The 17,785-nt window shown below is 39.9% G+C and overlaps 1 protein-coding gene across 1 annotated transcript in view; it reads left to right on the top strand.

The window, feature by feature from the left end:
* CUL5 (cullin 5) overlaps window positions 1–17,785 on the top strand; it is a 91,758-nt gene that overhangs the window by 5,474 nt on the left and 68,499 nt on the right. Inside the window, exon 3 of the mRNA XM_037505683.2 lies at window positions 12,572–12,681. Within this exon, the coding sequence (XP_037361580.1) occupies window positions 12,572–12,681 (110 nt within the window). The remainder of the gene's footprint in view (window positions 1–12,571; window positions 12,682–17,785) is intronic.

Genomic DNA, 17,785 nt, shown 5'->3' with positions numbered 1-17,785 from the left:
TCACTTGTGTTTTTTCACTGAGCTCCCTCACTTCCCCAATGTAGTTATTTCTCAGTATTTAATCTTTAACCCTTTTCTGTTTGTACTTTTTTTTTTCCGGGTCAGTCTTTAAAGCCCGTGATTTCACTATTTTTATGCCTTACCTTTGATCTGAGATCTAGACCAACACACAGTTCTGGTTATATCACTTTTCTGCTTAGATACCTTTGAGAGTTCAAATTCTTTGAGATTTTTCCAGCTGGGTCTTCTCATTAATCTCTTTCTCTCCCTCCCTCCTTCTCCTTCCCCCCTTCCACCCCCACCTCACTAGCATACCAGAGTCCTTAAGGCTCTGATTTGCTGTTGCTGCTGTCAGAAATGCCTTCCTCCCCTCATTTGCCTGTTAAAATCCTTTCTATTCATCAAGACCCAGTCCAAATACCTCCTTTCTTTTTAGTGTTGTTATTTGGAATTAATTGTTACCTACTCTGTACAACCAGTCAGTGCATCAGTCTCTTCTAGCTCGTATGTTATGCCTGATGTACTAGTTACAGGATCTATTTTCATATATGACTCCTTTTCGGCATTATAAGCCTTTTAGTGCAGGGACTATATTAGCCTGTTGATGTCTTAACCATCTAGTGCAGTAATCATTCATGTTAAGTACTCCATAAGTAAGTGATAATTGATTAAAAAAAAGAGTACATGGGCCTCCCCTGGTGGCGCGGGCGGTTGAGCGCCATGCTGTGAAGCTGTCCGCAGCCTCTGCAGCGCCGGTTCGATACCCGCTGCCGGCGAGGGTCCCACATGGTGCAGCAGACCTCTCCTGTGTCACCTGCTGTTCCCCTCAGCAGTGTATTTCTTCAGTCTGCCTGTTCTGCTCCCCACTCTGTCTCCGGTGAATCCTCTCACCCTCCCGCGAAGCTGGCCTGAACCACGGTTCTTGTATAAATACATAAATAAATAAATCTTTTAAAAAAAAAAAAAAAGAGTACAGTTCCATAAAGTTCCATAGGTTCCATAGGTACGTAAAGTTCCATAGATAATGGGAAATATTTAAAAGTATTTAAGTAGAGGTCGAGATTGTAAAGCCCTCAATCTGTTCTTAGCTCCTACAGATATAAAATCTGTTATTCATCATCACTTCTGTTTTATATATATTCAAGATCTGATTCGTAGTGTGGCCACAGATAGGGGTACTTGTGCTAGTGGCACCATGCTCATTGAAACCATAACAAGAATCATTAAGTATATAGAAAATAAATTCATTCAACAGATATTTCACATTTTCTGATCCCAGTAGATAATGGTGATCTAGGCAAATTCTTGCCTTTATGTAATTTACATTTTTTTGGTGAAGGAAGCAACAAATATATAAGCAAATATTTATTATGATAAGTGCTGTGTAGAAAACAATCAGGATAAAGGACTAGGCTTTAATTTTTACAGGGGTGGTCAGGGAAGTCCTCTCAAGAGATTACAATCGTGGTGAAACCTGAATGAAACAAGGGAACACATCATGTATGCATTTAGAAGAGGGCACAGGAAAAGCCAGAGCAAATGCATGGGGTCAGGAGCGTTGTATGCAAGGACCATGGAAGTGATACTAAGATTTGAATATTAGCAATGAATGCGGTTAAGATACATGACTAGGTAATTCTTTTAAATTCTATTTTTTTAAGGTGTATTTATTTATGCATACAAGAGCTGGATGCAGGTCAGAAATACAGGGGGGCGAGAGGATTCACCGGAGACAGAGTGGGGAGCAGAACAGGCGGATCTACTGAAATACACTGCTGAGGGGAGCAGCGGGAGAGACAGGAGAGGTCTCCTGTGCTATGTGGGTCACCTCCCTGTCCGGGGATTGAACTTGTGCTGCACTGGCTGCCGATAGCTTCATAGTGCTATGTCCCAAGCCCTTGCACCACCAGGGTGAACCCTCTTTTAAACTCTATTGAAACGTAAATGAGAGCCTTATTTGAGACCTTCTTGTCTGTTTTCATTGGGTTGATGGAAACTTGGCATCTAAAATCCTAAGAGCTGCCAGCACTCTCTCCAGTGCCCTGTCCTAGAGCCCTGGTTGCATGTGACATGCACAGCCTAGGGAGGAACCAATACCTGTGTATTGGCCACAGGTAGGATTGGGAATGGGAATAATGGAGTAATAACTGTACAACTATGGTAAGTGTAAATGTGAGAGTCTTTCATGTTCTGGGAAAGTAGTGAGTTAGCAGTTACCATAATCTGAAGATGATATATGTTAATTAAAACTACTAACAGGAGGTAACATTTAGGGTAAATTTTGAGAGATCAGTTATCTATTAATGTATTAGAAGAAGGGAATTTTTAAATTTTATTTCAATATATTTAAGTAACATTGGTTTATAGCAATAGATTTTATGTGTATAGCATTATAATTCGGCATCTCTATAATGTCAGTTGTTTTTGAAGTTAAAATTGTACAGCTTTTATTTTCCAGATATTAAACTTTTTTATTTTATATATATTTTACATCATTCTTCATTTTTGTACAATGTATGCTTTCTTATGTCAGGTGTAGTCCCTGTGAAATTCCCACCACCAATTCACCAGTGTCCCTTCACCATAGTCCATTGTGTCTTCCCAACCCTGTTTTGATCCTTCTCCCTCTTCCTCCCCTGTGGAATGTCTCTGATTTATAGTTGCCAGTTCATTTTGATTTTTAATTTATTATAATTACTTTTCCCCCTGATCCCTTATTTGTTTCCTAACATTCTTCCTGTAAGTGAAACCATCTGATAGTTTTCTTTTTCTTTCTGGCTTATTTCACAAAGCATGATCCCTTCTAGCTCCATCCATGTTGCTGCAAATGGCATGAGTTTATCTTTTTTGATTGCTGAGTAATATTCCCTTGTGTATATATACCACATCTTCTTGATCCAGTCATCTATTTTTCGGCATTTGGGTTGTTTCCATAGCCTACCTGTTGTAAAAAGTGCTGCAATAAACTTAGAGTTGCAGGTGTCCTTTTTAATAAATGTTTTTGTGTCCTTTGGGTAGATTCCTAGGAGTGGGATTGCTGGGTCATATGGGAGCTCCATTTTTAGTAGTTTGAGGAACCTCAACACAGATTTCCATAGTGGTTGGACCAGTTTGCATTCCCACCAGCAGTGTAGCACATTTTTTTTTCTCCACATCCTCACCAACATTTGTTGTTGCTAGTTTTTTTAGTATGTGCCATTCTCACTGGTGTAAGGTGGTTTCTCGTTGTGGTTTTGATTTGCATTTCCCTGATTAAAAGAGATGTTGAACATTTTTTCATATGTCTGTTTGCCATTTGCATGTCCTCATTGGAGAACTAACTCTCTTTTTAGTTCTGCCTGTTTTTTGACTCGATTGATTACTTTGTTTTTGTTGAGTCTCATCAGCTCTTTGTAGATCTTTGTGATCAGTCCCTTATCAGTAAGTAGTGTTGTACAGTTGCACAGCTTTATATCTTGACATCTGTCTATACACTCCACTGTGAGCACCACTGAAAATCTAGTTTTCATCCTGCATTTGGCCGCCTTTACCTGTTTTACCTGGCCCCATCCCTTTTCCCTTTGGTAACCAATATTCTTTTATCAGAATCTAAGGGTTGGTTGGTTTGCTATGCTTTGTTTCTTTATCTTACACTGCTGAATGAAATCAAATGTTGTCTTCCTCCTTTTGACTTATTTCACTTAGCATAATCCCCTTGAGGTGCTGTCACAATGGCAAGATTTCATCCTTTTTTGTTGTTTTTATACCCGAGTAGTAAGAAGAGGGAGATTTTAGACTGCAGGAGGGTATGGAATGGACATTAGACATCTATCTATTGGATGGAGGATAGAGATGCGAGACAGAGGCAAGTGTTTCTTATTAGATGTTTTGCTAAGGTACTGGTGAGCCGAGTTGTGTCACAGAAAGTCGCCTGGTCTGGTAAGTAGAGTAAATTGGAACTCATAGGCTCTGTAAATAAGGTTTTTTTTTTTTTTTTTCACCATAGTTGAACACTTTAATCCATATCTCATATAACAACCAACTTTAAGTCGATAGTAGCAAATGAAATCTTCTGATATATGAAATAGAACATTATGGTCATGTGGGATTGTATTAGATGTGCAAGATTATTTGACAATTAAAAAATCAGTTAAATCTATAATTAATTATCAGCCCCATTAACATTAATGAATATTCCTAACCATTGTCTTGTCAGTACATAGAAAAATCAAATAATCTACAGGAAAATTTGAATCAATTAGTTTTTTTGTGATGAAACTCATATAACATAAACTTACTGTTTTTAAAGTGTACAATTTAGTGGCATTTAGTACATTGACAATGTTGTCAATTCAAAAGCATTTTAATCATTCCAATGAAAAACACTGTAACCATTAGATAGTGATTTTCCAATTTTCCCTTCTCCAACCCCCTAGCAAGCATTAATCTGTTTTCTGTCTTTATAGATATACTATTCTGGATATAAGTAGCTCATGTTAAATATTAGTCATAATATATGGAGTACCTAACAGGTAGTATTAAGGATATTTGAACTATGTAATGGCATTTGTCCATTCCACAGATAGGTGAGTATTTTGTCTGTGTTGGATGCTATTCTAAATGTCAGTGATACAGCAGTGGCTATGACAAGCAGTGTCCCCTAGTCTTTTGCATTTATTTCTAATGTATAACTACTTACACTAAAGAAATAACAGTTTGGGTAGTTTTTGTAGCGATGAGGTTGTGGTGAAACAGTATAATTAAGAGTGTTTGGAAGATGGGGGCACTATTTTACTTAAACAAAAAACAGTTTTGTTTTCCCCCCTAAATATTGTTTTCAACTATGTTATGTTGAATTTCCTCTTATTCTTAATGACATTTCTGGTCTTTTAAAATGCGGTGTAGTCTAAGTGAAAACTCCAGTCCCCTGGCCAATCAAAGCCACTCTCCTTCCAGGCCAAGACCTTAGCTCTGAGTCTTTAGAGAGGGATGGGGGAAGGGCATTTTCTTGGGTTAATTTGGGAAGGCCCCTCTGAGGTGCTGTTGACCCTGAGACCTGAATGATCAGCATTCTACGAAAGATCTGGAGGTGCAGTGGTGACGTTGGCATATGTGGAAACACCTTTTAAAGGGTGTTGTAGCTGGAACACAGTGATAATTGCCAGTCTTCAAATACATACTGTAGTTTTGTGGTTCTTTTGCTTAATGGAGATAGCAAATGTGTTTTTAAAAATCACATAACTCTATGGGCCTCCCTGGTGGCACAAGGGGTTAAGATGCAACCTGTGAAGCTGTCTGCAGCCACTGCAGCATGAGTTCCATCCCTGGCAAGGGAGCTACCCATATGGCATAGCAGACCTCTCCTGACTTGCCCGCTGCTCCCCTCAGCAGTGTATTTCAGTCATTCTGCCTGTTCTTTTCCCCACTCTGTCTCTGGTGAATCCTCTCACGCCCCACACCTCTGGCATGTACCCCAGTTCTTGTGTGCGTAAATAAATAAATCTTTAAAAAAAAAATCACATAACTCTGAGCACTAGTAGCTGCTAGGCACCATGGGAACCCACATAACCCCATAATTTACATGGACAGACTAAAATATACAAATTGTATTCCTTTTGTAAAGTTACTGTAAATAATCCATAATTGATAGGTTAAGAATTTCAGAGGAAACAAAATACAGATCTTAAAACAATTGTTTAGTTGTGCTTTGTTCTAAATGTTATGGGCATGAAGAATATAGTTACAAAAAAAAAGTGCTGTTAATTACAGTATATCTTGTCTTGCCTTTAACTTGTCCTTTCACCTTAAATTTTCTTGTACTTTTGTCATAAAGATGAAGCAAGACGATGCATAACAATAACAACCACATTTTTTGTTTCTTTTCAATACAACATTTGACATCATTATAAAGTATTACACTAATAATATTGCTCCTGCAATTTGGTGGGGTATATTTTGTCCCACATGTTATGTAAGGATTTGTGAACATTTCCAGGGCAAATTGGTAGGTCAGATTTTGTATTATTTTGTTGTAAAGAAAGTGCTTTAAAAATGATCCTATAAAATTACTTTTTTGCAAGTTAGCCGATTTTCCTGTTTTTGCTTATTTCATGTATATATATTTAAGGATTTTTATTTTTTACAATATTCCTGACTTTGTTTGCATACAGATAACTCTATATCTGCTCTTTTTCTCAAAATCAAATAAATGGAATTGTTGTAGACAAATTACCTCCCTTTAAAAACGTTTGAATTTCAATGGGAAGTGTGCAGATCTTTTTTAGTGATAAAGTAGCATCTCCCCCTCCCTATTTCCGACTCCGGGGGATGTCTGACACTGCAGATAGTACTGAACACTACATATACTATTTTTTCCTATATATGCTTTTGATAAAGTTTATAAGTTAACTTATAAACTAAGCACGGTGAGAGAATAACAGTAATATTAAAGTAGAAGTTATATCAATATACTATAATAAAAGCTATGGGAATGCAGTCTTCTGTCTCAAAATATCTTGTGGTACATATTTTTTTGAAGATTCATTTATGTATGCATACAAGAACTGGGGTACAGGCCAGAGGTGGGGGGGGGGGGTAGAAGGATTGACCAGAGACAGAGTGGGGAACAGAACAGGCAGACTGACTGAAATACACTGCTAAGGGGAGCAGCAGTTGAGACAGAAGAGGTCTGCTGCACCATTTGAGTAGCTGCCTGGCTGAACAGGGATCGAACTCGTGCACTAGTGCTGCAGAGGCTGCAGATAGCTTCACAGTGCTGTGCTTAACCCCTTACGCCACAAGGGAGGCCCCATAGTATTTTTTGACTAGTGTTGACCCAAGGTAACTGAAAGTCAGAAAATGAAGTTGTGGATAAGGGGAGGAGATGACTACTATATATGTTTCAAAAGAATCTATATAGCATTTGTGATTATGGGACTTACTGGACTTTAATATCTCCTACCCCAAATATGTTACAAAAAGTTTGCTTTTTTCCTAATGTTTGTTTTTCTTTTAAAAGAGCACCATGGCTACTTCACTGTCCATCTGTTTTCTGTTTTAGAGCTGATTCTGCCTGCTTTTCAGATAAAGCTGAAGGTATTTTATTTGGCGCTGGGCAACCAACATATTTGAAGAGATCCTGATGTCTATGTACTGATTAGAGCAAGGAAAGGGAGCTGAACCTTTTCTTACCTGTTTGTCTTACTTTTTTTTTTTTTTTTTTTTTACCATTTTCAGCCATTCTTTCCTAATGTATCTGAGAAACTTGACAGATTTTTTTCCCTTCAGCCCTGTATGGGAGGCATTAAGTAAAAAGCAATTTATAGTAAATAAGTTCTTCTCTCAAAATAAAAAGGAAGGGAGGATGCAGGGAGAAAGGAATAAAGGGCAAGAGTTGTAACTTAAGCATTTACTTTAATCTGACCACCCGTCTAAAACCAAACTCATCCTCTTTCCTAAGCCATCTTACTCAAATGCATTCCTCCCAGAGTATTTCTTCTGCAGGCAGTGATCCCACCAGCCAATCACTTGGGTTAGGAGTCTGAGAGATATGTCATGTTATCCAGTAGGCAGAACCAGCACATGCTTCCCACCCCATAGAGAACATACGTGGGGCAGTATATTTAATTCTTTTTTTAAAAGAAAACTTGAACTTTTAAAAAAAAAAGATTTATTTATTTATGCATAGAAGAATTGGGGTGTAGGCCAGAGACATGGGGGTGAGAGGATTCACGAGAGATGAGTAGAAACTTGAACTTTTAATCTGCATTTTGGAATTTATTGTCCTTCATATTTTGAATTATATTGGGAAGCATCAGTGAGGGAACTATATAGTCATGTGAAAGTTCAGGGCCTTAGTGCTGTTTTTGTTATTTTTCACATCTCATTTTCACCAAATCCTGTTGTTGTGGAAGCAGTAGTGGTTATACTAGTACTGAAGTTAGAATGATAGCTACACTTATATAGTGTTTATATAAACTTCTTTTCTTAATATTTTACTTATATCACAAATCCTTATAACAACCCTTTGAAATAGATATATTCTACATAGAGAAAACTGAAGCATAAAGAGTTTAACTTGCTCAAGGGCACATAGTTGGTAAGTGGCTGAGTTATAACTATTCCTTTAAAGTGGTCTTCAAGAACATTTTACCACCAACACCTTCCTTTCTGTTTCATTTAATTTAGGGTTTCATCATGTATTGCTCACATGAACTATTGTGGTAGCTTCCTGTTAGACTTCCTTTCAATTTTTCCTTCCGTAAATTTAGATGATCTTTCTAGAAGTTAAGCATAATCACATTGATAGCCAATAGCTGTTCTTCTGCCCCCATGAAGATAATTATTTAGTATGTTATAATCTGTTACTATCATTTATTTTGCTTAAATTAAATACTTTTTACATTCTGGCACAAAAAGGTATTCCAGGATCATCTCTGCCCCAACTTTGGACTTCGCATTTTCTCTAAGGAGCTTTTTGTAGAATATGGTAGTAAGAAGTCAAGATCTGGAAGCTACAATGCTATTGGTGTATCTTGCTTGCACAGGCGTGCGCTTGCACACACACACACCCTTGTGCTTATATCTGTATTACTGAAAACCATGGTTTCATCCTAGTCCTTCCAATGCCAATACATTCACTTCTGTCCTTTTTCCATATATGTAGCATCCTTCTCTGACAGTGAGAAACCTTACTCTTAGACTGAATTATTCAAGAAGGAACAGCACAGGGAAGGAAGCTTTTATAACATTTTAATTTTAATTCACTTATTTCTCAGAACATAATGTTCTTGATTTTCTTGATACCTCTCTGGCTGCTCTGTCTCCTTTCCTAGTTCTTACTCTTCTCCTCGTCTCTTCATGTTGGAAACCTAAAGATTCAGGTTAGGCTTCCACTTTCAAATTTTTATTTCCTGACCACACCTTTCTTTTAAATTCTAGATTTGCACATTGAGTTGTCTACTTAACATCTTCAAATGGCTGTTTAATAAATGTTTAACTCCTGAGCTTTCCCTTCATAAGCATATTCTATCTTCAGACCTTTCTATTCCAGTTGATGGCAATGTCATACTTCACAAGCATGACACATGACAAAACTAAAACCACTCAGTGATCAGTTTGATGGCCTCTATTCAAGGGAACATTGCTCAACAAGCAGTGGAACGCTTTTTTTTTTTTTAAATGTTTATTTATATATGCATATAAGAGCTGGGGTACAGGCCAGAGATGCCGTGGGGGGAGGGGTGTGTAGGGAGAGGATTCACCAGAGACAGAGTGGGGAATAGAACAGGCAGATTGACCAAAGCACACTGCTGAGGGGAGCAGTGGGCGAGCGAGAAGAGGTCTGCTGCGCCATGTGGGCTGCTCCCTGGCCGGCCAGGGATCAAACGTGCTGCAGAGGCTGTGGATCTCTTCATAGTGCGGTGCTTAACTCCTTGCGCCACCAGGGAGGCCCTGGAACACTCTCCTTGAAGGATTTTAGGCAAGAGTGAGTTTTATATAGAAGTTAAATACACAACCAGGAAACAGCATGATTGGTTAGAGATCAGGGATTTCCTTATGTCAAGCAGGCCCTGTTTTCTAGAGTAAGGTAAGCCAGATAAGGCAGAGATGGAGGGTTGTGATTGGTGTTAGGTTTCCTTGACATTGAGATATTTCTCTAAATGTAGGCCTACTTAGGTTTAGATTTCTCATGTGGGCCTGGTCACTTGGTGACCGCCATTTCATGGGACCCTATATACAAATTGACTTTTATTAGACAAAAGTCTTAGAGGCATGCTTTACTCATTTCTCTTATCCCACTTTCATACTCTCAGGAAATTCTGATAACACTACCTTTTTTAAAATTTTATTTTTTACATCATTGATCATTTTTAAACAATATTTGCTTCTCCCCACTCCCTCAGGTGTAGTCCCCATAGAATTTCTTTCACTGATGCACCATCACCACAGACCCCTGTGCTCCTCCCTCCCTCCCTCTGACCCCTCTCCCTCCTCTTCCCCTGCAGTATCTCTCTGATTTATAATTGTCTGGTTTTGCTTTGTTGTAGCACCACCTTTTAAAAATATATAAAATCTAACTACTACCTTCATTGCTACTACCCTGGTCCAAGTCACTATCATCTTTCATCTTTCCTCCTAACCCCTATACCTGCCTTTAACACTACTCCCTTATAATGTAAATGTAAATCATATCATGTCAATTCTTACTCAGAATCTTTTAATGGATTTCATCTCACTTATATTAGAAGCCAAGGTCTTTATAATGGCTTTTAGGGCCTTAATAGAGCCCACTCAGTTGCTTCCCAGCCTCATCTACTCCTCTATGTTACTTAGCTCTACCTTGTGTACATCAAAAATGCTTCCATCTTAGGGTCTCTGCAATGGCTGTTTCCTCTTGGAATACCCAAGTCCCTATTAGATTGCCCATGGTCCATGTGTTTGAGAGGAGTTCCTGTGAGGGACTTATTTGTGCTGTAAGGAGTGAATGAGAGAGGGTCAGGAGTATGGTAAATGTTTAAATCTTCTTGATGAAAAAGAGCCAGTGCATAAGATAATCCTAGACTTACTAGCAGTTGGTGAGTTCAGTCTACTTGCTATTCTGAGTAATAGTAAAAGAACTAAAGCAGAGGAGACTTTATTAACAAATTAATAGTGATAAAGTAGCCTTCAGTTAGCCAATGAAAACTTACAGCTTGCTAGTGCACTCTCTTTCTTAATGTTAATTATTTTCTCCCCCAATGTTGTACATTGTTAGTGATACAGAGGGGCACCTAGGGACTCCAAATTATTAAGGAGTGCAGGCTCTGACAGAGATTCGGCCATCTACATGCATAAAGGCAAAAGAAACAGATTTTTTTTTTTAATAGAAAGGATGTAGAGAGGGAGAGGGAGTAGAAAGGATATTCCTAATAAGACTCAAAAAACATTACCCATCCCCTTGTGAGCAAATACCCAGCCAAACAGGCTTGGCCCAAAGCAGGGTCACTGAAGCTTGAAAGTTTGCCACCGTCTAAGACACCTTCTGGCAGGGAACCACAAGAAAAGAGGATAGGCAGGTTCCAGAGCACTGGGGCAGCAAGAGAGAAATGCAAAATAGAACCCATAATCCAAAATGAAGTCAAAATAACTGCATTGTCTCTGCCAAGGACCAGGAGCAGCCTCCTCTTATCTCTCACCCACCTTTCTCTTTTCCAAGTGTCACTACATGTCTCCTCCACATTTCCCCTCTAGGTTTCCCCTCAGCAGAATTAGGGTGCAAGTCAAAGCTGGAAAAGCAAGAGAGGGTGCCCACCTGCCTTTTGTGTTTTATAGGTTCATCTGGCTACTCAGCCCCACCCCTAGTTCCATAGCTTCCTTGCTCAGGAAGTCTGGTTCATGGTATACTGAGATACGTAGTCCAAGGCAGCTGCTTATAAGTCAGGGTGAGGAAAATTGTGCCTCCTCTTCATGGAGGTATATCTGTAACACTTTCACATTACTGAAATAACCTGTTCATGATTGTGCAGTATCATTCTTTTGAAATACCACTTGTTTACTTTGCTGATATTTAAGACATTTGTATCTGCATTCTCCAGTTAGATTGGTCTAACAGTTTCTGTATTCTGTGCTCTTATCATCAGTTTGGCATACAGATCTTGTTGCTATTATGAAATATGATGGGTATATTTATATTTTTTTCCTTTATATATTTTCAATTTCAGGGTTCCTACAGATTTTCAGTTTATTTTTTTGTAGGGTGTTTAGGGCAACTATAAAATTAGAGGGCACAGTCTCCACACAAGACCACCCTCACTTCTGACACCAGCTGCAGATTTGGGTGTTTCCCCAAACCACTGAGGTTCCGTTAGCTCATTAGACACACTCATAGCTCTTACCCCAAAGTGCTTTACTTGTGGTTATGGTTTATTACAGAGAACTCTAAGTTAAAGATTGCCCAAAGGAAGAGACATATCGGACAGAATCCAAGAGAATTCCCAACACAGGACTTCCCTTGTCCTCTCCCATGGTCAGGTTGCCTTTTTCTCCTGACCTCAATGTGTGACAGTGTGTAAGGAGTCCTGCCAGCAAGGGAAACGCACCCAACTGTTTGGTGTCTAGAATTTTTATTGGGGCTTTGTCATGTAGGCATGGTTGATTTCTCACTGGATAATCTCAGTCTCCAGGTTGTTTGATCCAAAGTCCCTACCCTAAAGCACATTGTTGGCATTTCTGGATTTGCTAACCCCTACCCTACGGCTATCTGGGTTTAGTCCATTCCCTACTTAAATCACATTATTAGGTTTTTCAGTATGACCCAGTGCTCCCCACACTCTCTTAGCAGACATAACATTACCGGCCCAGAAGATTACCAGTCAGAAGCCCAGGACAAAAGCCAGACCTTCTCTTTGGGTGAGGCTAAATTCTTCGCTGGACACTTTAGTACAGTTAATTTTCTCTTTTCATTTCCTTTGATTCTTTGATACCAGATTAAGTTTATAGGGGTTCTGTTAAATGAATTATCTTATATTTTGAACCTTGTAAAAGAAAAAAATAATGGCCACATTTGATTTAACTTTCATTTAAATTAACTTTCTCTTTTTCTTTTTTTAAGAATAAAGGTTCTCTTCAGTTTGAAGACAAATGGGATTTCATGCGTCCAATTGTTTTGAAGCTTTTACGTCAGGAATCTGTTACAAAACAGCAGTGGTTTGATCTGTTTTCGTAAGTAATTTATTAATTCTAACCTTTTGCTAATAGGAAGGAAAGTTTATTGATGTGTTTCTCTATTCAAATGGAATGTTGACTCTAGATTATTCTGATTACCTGTTTAAAAATATAACATATTGGGGATCCTCAAGACTGCCTTCAGGTTCAGTGATACACTGGAAGGACTCATAGAACTGAGCATACACTGACACTCTGACTTATTGTCACAAAAGAATGCAGAGCAAAAGCAGCACAGGAAAGGTACATGGAGTGAAGTCCTGGGGAAAATGAGGTACACCTTCAAGAGTGCTCTCTATTGGCATCCCACGGGCCACATTTTATTTTCCCAGCAACAAGATCCATGACTTGTCTGATCTATAGTCTACCAGGAAACTCATCAGAGACTTAGTACCACCCAAGGTGTTTCTGGAGGTGGTCATCACACAAGCAGGAGGGTAGATGTTGCATATTGTTTCTACAAACAGTTGAAACACAGTAAGCTGTTATTATTTTGGAAAAGTTGTGTGTCAGTGTTGACCATTCAAGCTCTCAGCACCAGCCAAGCTCAAGCAGGCCTTTCTGAGGAATGTGGTCTCAGGCCCATTATGTTTCCTTTTGGGCCCTGGCCAAAATGTCTTTATAGCAAAACTGTTACCAGTAGAACTCCATGCAGCAAGGCAAGACCAACCTGTAGCGGTGATCTCAGTTGTGTCTGTTAAAGGTCCTGGATTTAGCTAGAGTAAATCCCGTCAACCATAAGGTTTATCGTAGCAAACCAGATGACTTGTTCTTTCAGTTTCTATATGAACCTTTTTATATGGCACGAGGCATCAATTCATAGCATAATTTTGTTGCATAAACTGAAGCAGACCTGATCATTTTCCAGGGTTGAAGCATAGTAGTGATAGGTTACACACGCGAAAATACAAGGTTAGTGCACATGAGGTACCCTTGTAGTTCATGGTGCTTTCCATCAAGTAGAATAGGTTAACAAGACCCCCTGGGTACCTACCTTCCTTTGGGGCTTTTGATTTTGTAGTTCCCACTTTACTCCAGTTAATTCAGTTCAGGCATTGTTTTCAGATGGACTGCCAGAAGGCCATTAATTCCAAACAGTGGTGTCGTTCTATCCATGACATCCATTCATTTGCCTCACTGGTGTGGATATTTAGAGACCTTCTACTTGGAAAGTGCAGGAGCTGGGGCCAGCTCCAGCTGTCTCAGAGTGCTGTTAGGTATGAGTGAAACCTGACAGTCAGTTTGAATTCATAGCTCTCACAGCAGCCTGTGATGCCAACCAACAACAAGGGTTTTCCTTCAGAAAGAGGCAAATGATTTTATGAATAATTCTTGTTTTGTTTTAAAGATTTATTTATTTATTTATATAAGCACTGGGTACAGTCAGAAGCACGGGAGGGTGAGAGAATTCACCAGAGCCAGAGTAGGGAGCAGAGCAGGCAGAAGGACCGAAGTACACTGCTGAGGGGAGCAGCGGGCTGCAGGAGAGGTCTGCGTGCCATGTGGGACCCTCCTCTGGTGGCCGGGGAACAGCCGGGGATCGAACCGGCGCTGCAGAGGCTGCGGGCAGCTTCGCAACCCAGCGCTCAACCACTGCGCCACCAGGGAGGCCCGATTTTATGAATAATTCTGGGGGAAAAAAATCGTTAATGTCTCTTATTTTTTCCTCCCTTATTAAATCAGTGTGTCACATTCAGTAATGAAAACTTCATTTTCTGAATCATCCAAGCCTGCAAGAACAACAAAAGCATTTTTACAGAAAAACATTTTTGTACATATTAACTAGAGAGCCATACCATGTTTAGGAATTGGTCTGGATAAAATCTGGAATTGTCAAAATAGGTTTACGTCACCTCACCTCTGTTTCCTCATCATTTGTACCTAGTGAGCAGTCTAGAAAAGATCAGTTCCTTTCTGGAAGCAACTATGTGTAATAACCCATTTGCCTTAGTAAAGCATGTGTACAAGGAAGGATGAGGTGAAGGTGATTGAAATAGAATCAGGCTGTTAATCCATTGCTGAAAACTGCCACTAACCCAGAAAGCCAAACACAGGTCAGCAGCAATGAGACATCTCTGAAGGGGGGCGGGGGCGAGGGCGGTGTCTAGTGCATTCTGTAAGGAGCAGGTAGAATGCCTTCTTTTAACTTGCAGCTATGGGCAGTAACCCCAAGTTAGGAATACAGTTAGTGCTCTGGGTAGGATAAATGAAGATTGCTTAGGCTTTTGCACCATTGGTCTCTGTGGCTATCACCTGCGGCCTTGAATGTAGGAGGCACTTGGGAGCGTGAGCTCGGGGTAAGCATGCTTGATGGTGGACACCTGGAATATGGTGTGGGCATGTGTAGGTGGGTCCACCTGAGCCAAGAGACAGCATATAAGGGCAGCATCACAGAGGACAGAGTGCAGCAAATGTTACTGTGCGGCGGAGTGCAGCAGAAAACAGCTACAAGAGGAAAGAACATATAGACACTTGCAGGGGGCACTAAAATGCTGTCTCCCTGCTGGCTTGTTTTCCCCTAACCTGTGGGGATGATGCCAAGAGCTCCAAGCTTCTCTTTGAAGCTGCCTGAACCAATGAGGAACCTACCCGGCCTGGGATAGTTGCAAAAAACTGTCAGCTTTATAGAGAGCCAGTCAGCATGTTGATTTCAGCTGGCCTTATCAGTGAATCAGCCCTTGTTTGGGGGCATCTGTCTGTAGGTGCTTTAGTTGGTTCAGCCAGAATCCTTGATGTTTTCAATTTATGACTCCACAGAGGTTGTCTTAAGTCTTCAGTCACCAGTCCTTAAGTCAGAGTCCTGTTCATTGAACATATGCCCGCTTCAGATTGCACAGCTGTGTTGAGGTTGAAGATAGTGTCAGGCTCCAGCTTAGAGTCAGATCCAGGAAATTAGGATCTGTGAATTCAGGATCTAGAAGAGCCAGCTCCTTTTCCTTCAGCCACAGCAAAGCCAAGATACTGCAGATCAGTCTTGTTCCAAGTCCAGCTGACAAATTTTGCTAAGCCCTTTTATCTTGTCAGTGTTAGAATCCAAATTGATCCACTCAGAAATAGGCACAGTGGGCCAGAAAATCTCCCTCTAAGGGTCAGACACTTGATTTCGCAAGCTCTCAATAGCAGCTGAAACTGCTTTTTAAACTGCCAGCATGTTTTTCTATTTGAAGATTTTGTTTACATGTGTGTCCCTTTTCTCACAGACACCAATAGGTAAATATAATAGTAAATATTATTCATTAGGGAGATTTATTTTATTACTTAGTTTAAATTCCATTTCCCTTCCCTGCAGCACCAAAACCTGTAGGTTCAAAAATTTGTTATCTTAAAATTTTAAGTGGTATACTATAGCTAACTTTTTATCCCTAATTCTACATAGCTTCATTGATCTGTGTCTTAAGTAGTTGATCCATTTTTATTTTCCTATAAACCATTTTTGGGTTCTTTTTAAAATACTTTTTTCAACAAAATAACTTAATTTTGCTTTCCTTGGAAGGAATTTTATAGTTACTGAATTCACTGACTACCCAGGAACCCCTTCAGAATTGCCTTTTTTTTTTTTTTTTTTTTTTCTTTGCATAGAATAACTAGGGTGTAGGTTAGAGGTTCGGGGGGTGGGTGGGTGAGAGGATTCACCAGAGACAGAGTGGGGAGCAGAATAGGCGGATTGACTGAAATACACTGCTAAGGGGAGCAATGGGCGAGACAGGAAAGGTCTGATGAGCCATGTGAGTCAGCTCCTTGGCCGGGGATCAACTTAGGTTGTAGAGGTGAGACTTAATCCCTAGGTCACCAGAGAGGCCCCCAGAATCGTCTTTACTACTTTTTACTTTGATGTAAACTTTTTATTGAAATATGGACTATTAGTGTAATTTTTACAGAGGGAGCACATTTATGTAACCAGCACCTACATAAAGAAACCAAATGTAATAAAACTCATAGTTCCCTCTACCCTGACTAGGGAACTACTTGCCCTCTAAAAATTAGCTTCCTGCCTCACTTCTAGTATAATTTACTTTTACTTGCTTTTGAACTATATATAAACAGAATCATACAAAATGTACTGTTGTGTTTGATGTCTTTTGCTACATTAAGTTTATGAGACTTATTAGTGCATGTAGTTTCCGTAGTACCTTTCCCTTGTAGTATTGTATGTCTTTTTATGAATTTAGCCCTCTCTGCTTAATAGACATTTGAGTTGATTTCAGTTTTGAACTATTATGATTAGTGCTGCTATGAAGTCTTGAACATTTTTTTTTTTAAGATTTATTTTTATTTATTTGTTTGTTTGTTTATTTATTTATTTATTTATTTATGCAAGCACTGGGTACAGTCAGAAGCACGGGAGGGTGAGAGAATTCACCAGAGCCAGAGCGGGGAACAGAGCTGGCAGAAGGACCGAAGCAAAACTGCTGAGGGGAGTAGTGGGCGGCAGGAGAGGTCTGCGCACCATGTGGGACCCTACTCTCGTGGCTGGGGAGCAGCCGGGGATCCAGTCGGGGATCCATTCGGCGCTGCAGAGGCTGTGGGCAGCTTTGCAACCCAGCACTCAACCGCTGCGCCACCGGGGAGGCCCTGAACAGTTTTATTTTAAGTGCTGTAAGGTTTTTGTTTTTTTTTTTTAAAAGATTTATTTATGCATACAAGAGCTGGGGTACAGGGCAGAGATGTGGGGGTGGTGGGTGGGGGTGAGAGGATTCACCAGAGACAGTGGGGAACAGAACAGGCAGATTGACCAAAGTACACTGCTGAAGGGAGCAGGGCAAGTCAGGAGAGGTCTGCTGTGCAATGTGGGTTGCTCCCTGGCTGGCTGGGGATCGAACTCGTGCTGCAGAGTCTGCAGATTGCTTCATAGTGCGGCGCTTAACCCCTTGCGCCACCAGGGAGGCCCTTGAACATATTTTTTGGTGAACATTTATATGTATTTCTGTTGAGACAAATAGAAGTGGAATTTCTTGGTTATAAAATTGTTTGTTCACACTTGTGTTTTCAGCCTTCATAGGTACTAACACAGACTTTCTGAGGTGGTTGTGCCTGTCTCTTAACATTCTCAGTAACATTAACACTTGATATTGTTTTCATTTTAGCCATTCCAGTGGTGCTG

This window comes from Talpa occidentalis, unplaced genomic scaffold, assembly GCF_014898055.3.
Source record: "Talpa occidentalis isolate TD23 unplaced genomic scaffold, MPIMG_talOcc4v2.1 talOcc4.12, whole genome shotgun sequence".
NCBI lineage: Eukaryota > Metazoa > Chordata > Mammalia > Eulipotyphla > Talpidae > Talpa > Talpa occidentalis.
This window is presented reverse-complemented; position numbering and strand designations above follow the sequence as displayed.